The sequence below is a fragment of the Stomoxys calcitrans genome, chromosome 1, assembly GCF_963082655.1.
Source record: "Stomoxys calcitrans chromosome 1, idStoCalc2.1, whole genome shotgun sequence".
In the NCBI taxonomy this organism is placed as follows: Eukaryota; Metazoa; Arthropoda; class Insecta; order Diptera; family Muscidae; genus Stomoxys; species Stomoxys calcitrans.
This window is the reverse complement of record NC_081552.1, coordinates 225,773,724-225,786,535: the sequence shown is the minus strand read 5'-3', so window position 1 is coordinate 225,786,535 and position 12,812 is coordinate 225,773,724. Positions and strand designations below refer to the sequence as shown.

The following is a 12,812-nucleotide window of genomic DNA, read 5'->3' as shown; positions in this document are numbered from 1 at the left end:
AAGTACCAACTAAAATGAAAAGTAGACCGATAAGGATAATATGGGACTCAAATGAAAGGTATTCGAGAGTAGCCTACGAATTTGATATTAAAATGTGACTGTCCAAATGTGGGGGTCCAAATACAAAGTGGGCGGTCCCACATTGTACGCGGCCCGAGAAATCCTCGAATAGGCATATTGTATGATAATGACAATACGGAACTTAATCGAGAGTAGATTATGAATTTGGTCTCAAAGAAGCATTAGGACACATAATTTGATGATTTTCGAAGGGTGAGGACCTTCCCCTGTTACCCTCAATAACACCACCCAAAATCAAAAGTGGACCGATGGAGACAATGCAAATGCAAATTTCCCAATGAAAAGTCCATTAAGGAACAACGGCAAACTTCTTACAAATCAAGGAATGCTGTCCGATTTAAGTTTAAGCTCAATGCTAAGGCACCTCCTTTCTAGTCGAACGGCGTCCCGCAGAGCGACACCAATTTGGGGAAAAGTTTTTACATGGCTGCCATACCAAATGGTACAGTAGCTCACAAATGTTGCCAGCATTAGGAGGGGTAAAACCACAGCTGAAAATTTTTTTCAGATGTTCTCGCCAGGATCTGAAACCAGGCTTTCAGCGTCATAGGCGGGCATGCTAACCTCTGGTCAATGGAAGGAAGAAAACATAGGCTGGAAGAAATCATAGGTTATACAATTTTTTGATATCGGAGGGGAGGCGGGCCTTCCCCCTTATGCCAAAAACACCACTCAAAAATAAAAGTGGACCGATAAAGACAATATGGGTATCAAATGAAAAGTATGCGGGAGTAGATAACAAATCTGGTATACAAATTCATGTCGAAGTATAGAGGGTCACCCCACACCTACAAAAACTCCCACAAATGGGCACATTCGCCAATCATGGCTATATGGTACTCGGTTTGTTTGTTCCGTATAGACCCATAAACGACGGAATTGATTTTCTGCAAAATTTTCGCATATTGTGTAGGTTTGCCTGGAAGGAAACATGGGCTATATAGTTTTTCGGTATCGGATGGTGGTGGACCCTCCCCCTTACCCCCAAAACGCCTCCCAAAATCAAAAGTGGACTGATCGGGACAATATGGGTATCAAATGAAAGGTATTGGAAAGTAGTATGAAAGGTATTGGAAAGTAGAGTACGAATCTGGTATACAAATTCATCTCGAAGTATAGAGGGTCACCTCACACCCACAAAAACTCCCAAAAATGGGCACATTCGCCAATCATGGCTATATGGTACTCGGTTTGTTTGTTCCGTATAGACCCATAAACGGCGGAATTGATTTTCTGCAAATTTTCGCATATTGTGTAGGTTTGTCTGGAAGGAAACATAGGCTATATAATTTTTCGATATCGTAAGGGAGACGGACCCTCCCCCTTACCCCCAAAAACGCCGCCCAAAATCAAAAGTGAACTGATCGGGGCAATATGGGTATCAAATAAAAGGTATTGGAAAGTAGAATACGAATATGGCATTAAAATCTGAATCAAAGTACCCATCGGGCCGTCCCAACCCAAAAATACCCCCAAACAGACATATTGGACGTTCATATCAATGGGGGGTTAAATGAAAGGTGTTCGGGAGTAGATTTCGAATTTGGCATACAAAATTAGATCGAAGTATAGGGGGTCATCCCACCCCCCAAAAACGTCCAAAATAGGCATAAAAACCATTATGACTATATGAAATTCGGCTGAACCAATTTTGTTCAAATTTTCACAAATTGTGTAGGTTTGTCGGGAAGGAAATATAGGCTATATGATTTTTTGATATCGGATGGGGGCGGTCCGTCCCCCTTATACCAACAACGTCATCCAAAACCAAAAGTGGATAAATGAGCCCAATATGATTATCAAATGAAAGGTATTGGCGACTAGAAAACGCATATGGCATTAAAAATTTGGTCCAAGTACCCAGCGGGATGGCCCCCCAACACCAAAACTCCTCTAAACCGTTATATTAGACGTTCATGTCATTATGGAACTCAAATAAAAGGTATTCGGCATTAGACTACAAATATGGCATTAAAAGTTAGTTCCAAGTAATGGGAGGTCGCCCCGCTTCTAAATACCCCCAAATGGGCATATTAGCCGACCATATGGGACTCAAATGAAAGGTATTAGGGAGTAGATTACGAATATGACATTAAAATTTGTGTTACAGTCCAGGTGGCACTTTTCCTCCTAAAGATACGTCAAATGGGTTATTGGACCCATTATGACAATATGGGACTCAAATGAAAGGTATTTGAGAGTGGAAAATGAATTTGATATCCAATTTTAGAGCCAAGTGTTTGGGGGAACGCCCTATACTCCATGATAAGGGACCAAGTCCGAACGGCGTGCCGCAGTGCGACACCTTTTTTGGGGAGAATTTTTTACATGACCACGCATGGCATGGTACCTCGCAAATGTCGCCAGCATTAGGAGGCGATAACTACTGCTTTAAATTGCGTTCAGCGTCATAGGCGGACATAGGCTACAATGGCACGAATTCGATATTCACACTCAGGGCGAAGTGTCCCCACCCTAAAAACATATTAGAAAGTTAGCCAGGATTCGAACACAGGCGTTTAGCCTCATAGGCAGACATAGGCTATAATGGCACGAATTCGATCTCACCTTCAGCGCGAAGTGTCCCCACCCTAAAAACATATTAGAAAGTTAGCCAGGATTCGAACACAGGCGTTCAGCGTCATAGGCGGACATAGGCTACAATGGCACGAATTCGATATTCACACTCAGGGCGAAGTGTCCCCACCCTAAAAACATATTAGAAAGTTAGCCAGGATTCGAACACAGGCGTTTAGCCTCATAGTCAGACATAGGCTATAATGGCACGCATTCGATCTCACATTCAGCGGGAATGTCTCCACCCGAGAAAGATATTAGAAAGTTAAAGAAGGCACATGCGGAGCGGGACCGGTTCGGCTAGTATGTCAGAAAATGTGTCTGATAATTTCTGTAGCAAACTCAACAACTTTTCTCTTTTTCCAATTAAACCACCTTACAACAATGAGTTAGGCAAATTAAATAAACCCCAGTTGCTTTAGAAAACGCACACACGCACACACACACACACATAAACATACACACATTGTCAATATTTTACCTAACCATTAAAGTTTTGCTTGACAAGATTTAATTCTCTAATGAAAATGACACAGAAATATCGATTGGAGAATTCATTTGAGATGATAGCAAATTTATTTACTTAAGCTACTCACAAAAGTGTCCGTTTAAAAGTTTCCAGATACAAACTTTGTTAGAAGTTTTTTCCAACTCTGTGAAAGTTTCTAGGTGTGCGTTGTGTGTGTGTGTGTGTGGGAATTATCTCAATCGAACATGTCCATGTGTCCACACCTAATGTCTGTTGACATCCACAACTGCTTACATGATAAGCTCCATTGACTTTGTAGCACAATATGTAAAAAGGTGAGTGTGTGTATGTGTGTGTGTGTGGGAGGGGGAGTGTTTTTGAATGTGTGCATGCATTTGATACTTTGATGGCATGTTTATGTTGGCATCCTCACGCACTCACCACACCAACTCATAGCTGGAAAACAAAGAATGCCAAATAATTGCCATGTATGCAATGAATTGCAGTTGAATGCGTTGTGGCCTAATGGATTGCCATATAAAATTTGCTCTGTCGAATAATGGCATAAAATTGTCATGTGCTGTTTGACACACTCAGTAAAACGTGTCCAAGCGTTTTCCAGATAAATCTGGAATTATTAGCTGATTGAAACAAAATACCTACAACATTTTCTATGAAAATACAATTTGCGCAAAAAAAATATACTCCATGGGAATTAAAAGTTTTAAAATAAACTATGGAAATTGAAAAAGCAAAGGCATTTTTAGTGAAAATCCCATATCCACAAGATTTGTAGGTAAATTTTTCAATGGAAATGTAATTTCAACAGAAATTCGAATGTTTATTAACCCACCACCGAAGGATGGGGGTATATTCATTTTGCCATTCCGTTTGCAACACATCGAAGTATCCATTTCGGGCCCTATAAAGTAGATATATTTTTGAACAGCGTAAAAGATTATTAAGACGATCTAGTCATGTCCGTCCGTCTGTATGTTGAAATCACGATATAGTCTTCAAAAATAGAGATATTGAGCTGAAACTTTGCTCAGATTCTTTTTTTTTTTGCCCTTAAGCAGGTTAAGTTCGAAGATGGGCTATATCGGACTATATCTTCATATAGCCCCCATATAGACTGATCCGCCGATTTAGGGTCTTAGGCTCATAAGAGCCACATTTATTATCCGATTTTGCTGAAATTTGGGACAGTGAGTTGTGTTAGGCCCTTCGACATCCCTCGTCAATTTGGCCCAGATCGGTCCAGATTTGGATATAGCTGTCATATAGACCGATCCTCCGATTTAGGGCCTTAGGCATATAAAGGCCACATTTATTATCCTATTTTGCTGAAATTTGGGACAGTGAGTTGTGTTAGGCCCTTCGACATCCCTCGTCAATTTGGCCCAGATCGGTCCAGATTTGGATATAGCTGTCATATAGACCGATCCTCCGATTTAGGGTCTTAGGCCACATTTATTATCCGATTTTGATGAAATTTGGGACAGTGAGCTATGTTAAGCCCTTTAACATCCTTCGTCAATTTGGCCCAGATCGGTTCAGATTTGGATATAGCTGCCATATAGAGCGATCCTCCGATTTAGGGTCTTAGGCCCATAAAAGCCACATTTATTATCCGATTTTGATGAAATTTGGGACAGTGAATTATGTTAGGCCCTTTAACATCCTTCGTCAATTTGGCCCTGATCGGTTCAGATTTGTATATAGCTGCCATATAGACCGATCCGCCGATTTAGAGTCATAGGCCCATAAAAGCCACATTTATTATCAAATTTTACCGAAATTTGGGACAGTGAGTTTAGTTAGGCTCTGCGACGTCCTTCCTCATTCTGGCCCAGATCGGTCCAGATTCGAATATAGCCGCCATATAGACCGATCTCTCGATTGAAGTTTTTGGGTCCATAAAAGGCATATTTAATATCCGATTTTGCCGAAATTCGGGATTGTGAGCTGCGTTAGGCCCTTCAACATCCTTTGTCAATTTGACCCAGATCGGCCCAGATTTGGATATAGCTGCCATATAGTCCGATCCTCCGATTTAGGGTCTTAGGCCCATAAAAGCCAAATTTATTATTCAATTTTACTGAAATTCGGAACGGTGAGTAAAGTTAAGCCCATTGATATACTTCTGCAATATGGCACAATTCGGTCCATATTTGGATGTAGCTGCCATATAGACCGATCCGCCGATTTAGGGCCATAGGCCCATAAAAGCCACATTTATTATCCAATTTTACCGAAATTCGGGACAGTGAGTTGTGTTAGGCCCTTCGACATCCTTCGTCAATTTGGCCCTGATCGGTTCAGATTTGGATATAGCTGTCATATAGACCGATTTCTCGATTTAATGTTTTGGGCCTATAAAAGGCGCATTTAATATCCGATTTTGCCGAAATTCGGGATTGTGAGCTGCGTTAGGCCCTTCAACATCGTTTGTAAATTTGAGCCAGATCGGTCCAGCTTTGGATATAGACATATAGACCGATCCTCCGATTTAGGGTCTTAGGCCCATAAAAGCCACATTTATTATTCAATTTTACTGAAATTCGGTACAGTGAGTAAAGTTAAGCCCATTGATATACTTCTGCAATATGGCACGAATCGGTCCATATTTGGATATAGCTGCCATATAGACCGATCTCTCGGTTTTAGGTTTTGGAGCCATAAAGGCGCATTTATTGTGCGATGTCGCTGAAATCTGAGACAGTGAGTTTAGTTAGGCTCTTCGACGTCCTTCCTCATTCTGGCGCAGATCGGTCCAGATTTGAATATAGCTGCCATATAGACCGAATTCTCGATTTAAGGTTTTGGGCCCATAAAAGGCGCTTTTATTGTCCGATGTCGGCGAAATTTGGGACAGTGAGTTAGGTTAAGCCCCTTTACATACTTCTGTAATATGGCACAGATCGGTCCAGATTTAGATAGAGCTGCCATATTGACCGATCTCTCGGTTTTAGGTTTTGGGGCCACAAAAGGCGCATGTATTGTCCCATGTCGCTGAAATGTCCACAGGTTGCGATTACTGAAAGGCTTTGTATACGAAGTAGGTGCAATTGAAGTCGCGGACAATGAGCGGTATCGAATGGAGAGTCTCCGTAATAGGCCGGGCGGCAAGGGCTCTTACTGAATACTGGATGTTACAAGGCGATCTATTGGTGTCTTTTAATAACCAATGACCATAACGTTTCCACGGCGATCGGTGACCGGAACGAGCTTGAAGAGAATCACTATCTCCACATACAAATATGGCTACAACATCATCAATAACAACTGATTTCGAAAACTGTAGGGTAGGGTAGGGATCTACCCCGGAATTGCTTTTGCGTGTATCTTTATGGCACATTGCTCTCCCGGAAATGTTGTGTGTGTTGCAGTATAGTCATAATAAAGTCCCTGTCTCCTGAAACTTGAAACCTCCCCAGTCTGTCCACCGCATCCATAGTGTCCAGAAGGGAAACTTGACCGTTTTCTGTCTCCCCGTGCGGCTCAGTTGGTGACGGTGACTGTCCACCCATCTCCTCGTTATTAAATGCCATCTCAATATACGAGGAGGCCGCCATTGCGTACTCCTTCAATTGGAGAGACGTCTTAACTTCAAGCATCACTGCGTGGAGGGCCGTTTTCTCCAACCTGCCCTTGAGTTATGCCTGAAGTTCTTCGACATCAGATCTCTCTCACCTTCAAATCTTTTTATACCCTACACCACTACTGTGGTATAGGGTATATACATGGTTTATAGGGAATTAGTTTGTAACATCCAAAAGGAAGAGAGATAGACCCATTGATAAGTATACCGATCGACTCAGAATCACTTTCTGATTCGATTTAGATATGTCCGTCTGTCTGTCCGTTCGTCTATCCTTTCGTCTGTCCGTTCGTCTGTCCATGTTAATTTGTGTACAAAGTACAGGTCGCAGTTTTCATCCGATCGTCTTCAAATTTGGTACAGACATGTTTTTCGGTCTAGAGACGAAGCCTATTGAAATTGGAAAAAATCGGTTCAGATCTGGATATAGCTTCCATATATATGTTCGTCCGATTTTCAGTAATAATGCAATAAAATGGTCATTTGTTAACCGATTCTCTCGAAATTTGGCAGGAAGGATTTTTTTACGACTCTCGACATTATTGGTGAATTTCATTGAAATCGTTTCAGATTTAGATATAGCTGTCATATATGTATATCGCCCGATTTAAGAGCCACTGCAAACGCATTTATTGACCAATCTTGCCAAAATTTTGTACAACGCTTTCCTTTACGACTACCGCATTATCTGAGAAGTTTGCTCGAAATCGGTTCAGATTTAGATATAGCTCCCATATATATGTTCGTCCGATTTTCAGTAATAATACAATAAAATGGTCATTTATTAACCGATTCTCTCGAAATTTAGCAGGAGGGATTTTCTTACGACTCTTAATATAACTGGTGAAATTCATAGAAATCGGTTCAGATTTAGATATAGCTGTTATATATGTATATAGCCCGATTTTCACTCCTAGAGCCACTGCAAGCGCATTTATTGACCAATGTTGCCAAAATATTGCACAACGCTTTCCTCGACGACTACCACAATGCACATAGATTTTGGTCAAAATCTGTTCAGAGTTAGATATAGCTCCCATATATATGTTCGTCCGATTTTCAGTAATAATGCAATAAAATGGTCATTTGTTAACCGATTCTCTCGAAATTTGGCAGGAATGATTTTTTTATGACTCTCCACATTACTGGTGAATTTCATTGAAATCAGTTCAGATTTAGATATAGCTGCCATATATGTATATCGCCCGATTTTCACTTTAAGAGCCACTTCAAGCGTATTTATTGACCAATCCTGCCAAAATATTGCACAACGCTTTCCTCGATGACTACCACAATGCACATAGATTTTGGTCAAAATCGGCTCAGATTTAGATATAGCTCCCATATATATGTTCGTCTGATTTTGAGAAATATTGCAATAAAATGGTCTTTTGTTAACCGATTCTCTCGAAATTTGGCAGGAAGGATTTTCTTAAGACTCTCAATATCACAGGTGAATTTCATTGAAATCGGTTCAGATTTAGATATAGCTGTCATATATGTATATCGTCCCATTTTTACTTTAAGAGCCACTGCAAGCGTATTAATTGATTAATCTTGTCAAAATTTTGCAAAACGCCTTCCTCGACGACTATCACATTATCTGAGAAGTTTTCTCGAAATCGGTTCAGATTTAGATATAGCTCTCATATGTTCGTCTGATTTTGGGTAATTTGCCATAATCTTGTCATTTGTCAACTGTAGTTTTTACAGTTTGAACATATTTGCTAGCCGAGGTCCATCAAAATTGGTTTAGAATTGGATATAGATACCACATTGTACTTGTAGGTTAGGTGTAGGGTATTATGCAGTCGGCACCGACCGACTTTTGCCCTTCGTTAGTGGTTTTGTTTGAAAAAATTTGGTTTGAAATGTCAAATGCTACGTTTGGTAATAAGCCTAATTGCCTCTTAACATTTACGATACATTTGTTCTACATTTACACTACATTTACGAGAGCATAACCAGACCTTTACTATTATAATGTTTCCTCCTCACAATGCAACTATTTTAAGTTTTTTTTTTTTTTTTGTCCAAAATTATAACACTTTAGCCCTCCTTGAATATAGGCTACCGCTCGACCAAACTCGATGCCTACTTAAGCCATTGCAAAACCTTTTTAATCAATAGCTTCGACTACATCTCACACAGCTTCCGTAAAGTGCAAATTTAAAAACAGCACTGGAAATTGAACAATTAAAAAATAAAACATTGGAGAGCTAAAAACACATTTCAACAGAAAGTCATTTGCATAGACCATAAAATTGCTTTGACCACTATGCACAGAGATAATAGTGTACCTGAATGCATATACAACAATAATTGGCAAAAACCCCAAATTACAAAAGCCATAATGCAAACACAATTACCAAACACCGAACAAACACACGCACACACACACCCATACATACATGCACGCATCGCATATAGACGCACTGCAGAAACCACAACATTTACGCAGTAATTTCAAACAACAGGGGAGCCAAAGAAACAGAGAGAAAAAATTAACAACAAAACAACATCAAAACACACAAAAACAAGGACTATAGGTTACTACTACACACACACACACTCACACTTGCACACATGGCCAACTAGGCATACACAGGGCTCAACAGCCAGCCTGCCAGCTAGCCAGCTAGCCAACCAACCAACCAATGAATGCAATGAGATTTAATGAAATGCCATAATTTGATTTTATTACAGCCACAAAATTGAACAACATCAAGAGCAGCCCCATAACAATAGCAATAAAGGCAACAGGCATAAAAACACCCAGAGACCAACATACCAACTAACCAACCAACCAACCAACTGACCCCGACCAAGCAAACAAACTTCATCACCGGCAGCAATAGCAACCGTAATAGTGCCCCTCTCCACACCGACCAACATCAACAAGAACCACAACAAAAAAATTCACCCAATACCCCCTAGACTTGGTGAGAGCAACAAGTGCAGCTAAAAGTAGAACAAACTCAAACACCCATACCCACTGAAACCGTACTAATATCAACAGAAACTCCCTCCCCCCCCGCCCAAACTCTCTGCAAAGGTAGATGAGAGTACATCGACTTTTACTAAAGCGTCAATTAAAGTTAAACTTTTAACGAAATTTCGTTGTGAAACCCCATGAGACCATAATAAGGCCACACATACATTTACACAGACAATACCCAGGCAAACTGCATTGCTGGCAACTCGAGCATAAGTGTGAATGTGTGAGTGTGCATATGCAAGAGAGCATTGAATTGCATGTAACAACATTCAGTTTTAATCATAGAACAGTAACAGGCCAACGCACTCTTCTCCTATACGCAGTGGGGTGCTATCAACCCACCAGCAAAAACACTCAGGCACGCACATCTAGAGGCAATTCAATAAATAATTCATTGATTGACCACATACAGAGAGGTCCTTCATTCAGTGTGTGGACATCAGCCCAAAAGCCTTTGGCCAAAATAGAGCAAAACAACGCAATTCAACAATCGATCCCTGGAGGCTAGGACTGCTTCTGCACGGCTTCATTTGCCACAAAGGCTCAGCTAGCACAAGTCCAGCAACAGCAACAAAACCATACACATTTCGCTAGGGGCTTGATTAAGTGAAATTTGTCAAAATAGCGCTACATTGGAAAAAATTAAAAGAGCATATCTTGCAAACACGCATCCATAAACCACATGAACAGGTCGAGGAGGAGGCATCATCATCCACATATCAGGCTTTCGGTGTTGACATACAACCAGAGCCGCTACACTCTTCTAGCAATCATGAAACTTTAGATAGCCTGCAACAGCCTACGCAGCAGCAGCAGCAACAACCTTCTCATCGTCTTCTATCCCATCAGCATCATCATACTTCGCCTCTGGCCCAAACTAGTGGTGGCAGTGCATTAGGGCAACAACAACAACAGCAACAAAAGCATTTGGGTAACAAAATTGTTGCAAGCAATTCGTCAACAAAAGCTGCAATCACGGCGACTACAACAGCTACCAGAAGATATTCGCGGTTCGATTGCCCCGACGAGTTGGAACGACGTGTCAGCACCAGCGGTGCCAGTGGTAGTGTAGGCAGCAGTGTTGTTGGTGGTGGTGGTGGCGGCGGCGGCGGCGGCGGCATTGGAGTTATTTCAAGTCGTTCATCCACAGCCTCGGCAGAGCAGTTTCAGAGCTTATACAGCAGCAGTGGCGCTGGTAGTGGTGGTGATGTAGTGCAACAACAAGCTCCACAGCAATACGGTTCCAGATCCTTTGGTGAGGCACGGTTTAAGCGTGGCAGTATTTACGGTGATTCATCGAATAAGTTCTCTTCGATTGGCGGCAGTAGTAGTAGTAGTAGTGGTGCTGGGGTTGGTCACAGCGGTAGTTATACAAGCGGTCTTGATGGCAGTAGAACGGGTAAGTCGAGTTATAATTGGGGTGGGGTGGTCTTGGAAGTAGGAACAAGCGAAGATGAACTTGTGATGCCAACCCATGTGGATATATTTAAAATTTTAGATACAACTCAATTTGTGTTCGTTTTTGGTGGGGCATCCTGTATAGTTTCAGCTGAAACGATTATCATGCATTGTTCACAAATGTGATGTGCAATGATCTTGAGGTTAAAACCATAGCGCAGCGGTTAGCATGTTCGCCTATGACTCTGAATGCCTGGCTTTGAATTCTGACGAGAACATCACAACAAAATTGTCAGCGATGGTTATCCCCTGTGCTAATGCTGGCGACACACACAGTGAGAGGAAATCGAAAAAACTGGTAAAAAATGCCATGTGGGAACGGGTAGCGTCGTACGCAACGAAACTTGCGAACCCACCACCATGGATTATGCCCCTTCAAGGGCATAATTTTAGTCTACATACCAAACTTTTGTGAAACCAGCAAAAATTAAAGCTTCTAGGAACCGAGCAAGGAGATCTAGAGACCGGTTTACATGGAAGCTATATCAAGTTATAGACTGAATTGGACGGTAGTTGGCACACGTCTTGGAAGTCGTAACAGAACACTAAATGCTCGAATTCAAACAAATCGGACAAAAATTGCGGCTTGTAAGGACTCAAGAAGTCAAATCGGAAGATCGGTTTATATGGGAGCTATGCTAGGATATGGACCGATTTAGACCGTACTTGGCACAGTTGTTGGAAGTCATATCAGAACCCTGTTTGCTCAAATCCAAACAAATCGGACAAAAATTGCGGCTTTTAAGGGCTCAAGAAGTCAAATCGGGAGATCGGTTTATAAGGGGGCTATACTAGGTTATGGACCGATTTAGTCCGTACTTGGCACACGTCTTGGAAGTCGTAACAGAACACCACATGCTCAAATTCAAACAAATCAGACAAAAATTTCGGCTTGTAAGGGCTCAAGAAGTCAAATCGGGAGATGAATTTATAAGGGGGCTATATGAGGTTATTGACCGATTCCGACCGTACTTGACAGAGTTGTTGGAAGTCGTAACAGAACATCACATACGAAAATTCAGCTCAATCGGATGACAATTGAAGTTTCCAGGGGCTCAAGAAAAAATCGGGAGATTGGTTTGTATGGGACCAAATGGGATAAAAACTGTCGCCTGCATGGACTCAAGACGTCAAATCTGGAGATCGGTTTATATGGGAGCTATTTCAGGTTATAGACCGATTCGGACCGTACTAGCCAGAGTTGTTGGAAGTCATAGCAAAACACTACATGCAACATTTCAGCCAAATCGGACGAAAATTGTGGCTTTTAAGGGCTCAAGAAGTCAAATCGTGAAATCAGTTTATAAGGGGTTATTGATCGATTCCGACCGTACTTGGACGTACATGCAACATTTTAGCCAAGTCAAACAAAAATTGCGGCTTGTAAGGGTTCCAGAAGTCAAAGCGGGAGATCGGTTTATATGGGAGCTATATCAGGTTAAAGACCGATTTTGACCGTATATGTCATAGTTGTTGGAAATCATAACAGAACGCTGTGTGCGAAATTTCAGCCAAATCGGATGAAAATCGAGGCTTCCAGGGACTCAAGAAGTCAAGAAGAAGTTCGGCAGATCGGTTTATATGGGAGCTATATCTAAATGTAAACCGATATGGCCCATTTGCAA

General features: G+C 41.4%; 2 protein-coding genes across 5 annotated transcripts in view; both read left to right on the top strand.

Annotated features, from left to right (window-relative positions):
• LOC131997599 (uncharacterized transmembrane protein DDB_G0289901-like) overlaps positions 1 to 12,812 on the top strand; it is a 33,236-nt gene that overhangs the window by 11,938 nt on the left and 8,486 nt on the right. The window contains exon 5 of the mRNA XM_059368570.1: positions 10,379 to 11,128. Within this exon, the coding sequence (XP_059224553.1) occupies positions 10,379 to 11,128 (750 nt within the window). The remainder of the gene's footprint in view (positions 1 to 10,378; positions 11,129 to 12,812) is intronic.
• LOC106092978 (SCY1-like protein 2) overlaps positions 10,704 to 12,812 on the top strand; it is a 157,938-nt gene continuing 155,829 nt past the window's right edge. For all 4 annotated transcript variants that reach the window (XM_059360935.1, XM_059360933.1, XM_059360934.1 and 1 more), the window contains exon 1: positions 10,704 to 11,128. The gene's annotated coding sequence lies outside the window, so the exon portion shown is untranslated. The remainder of the gene's footprint in view (positions 11,129 to 12,812) is intronic.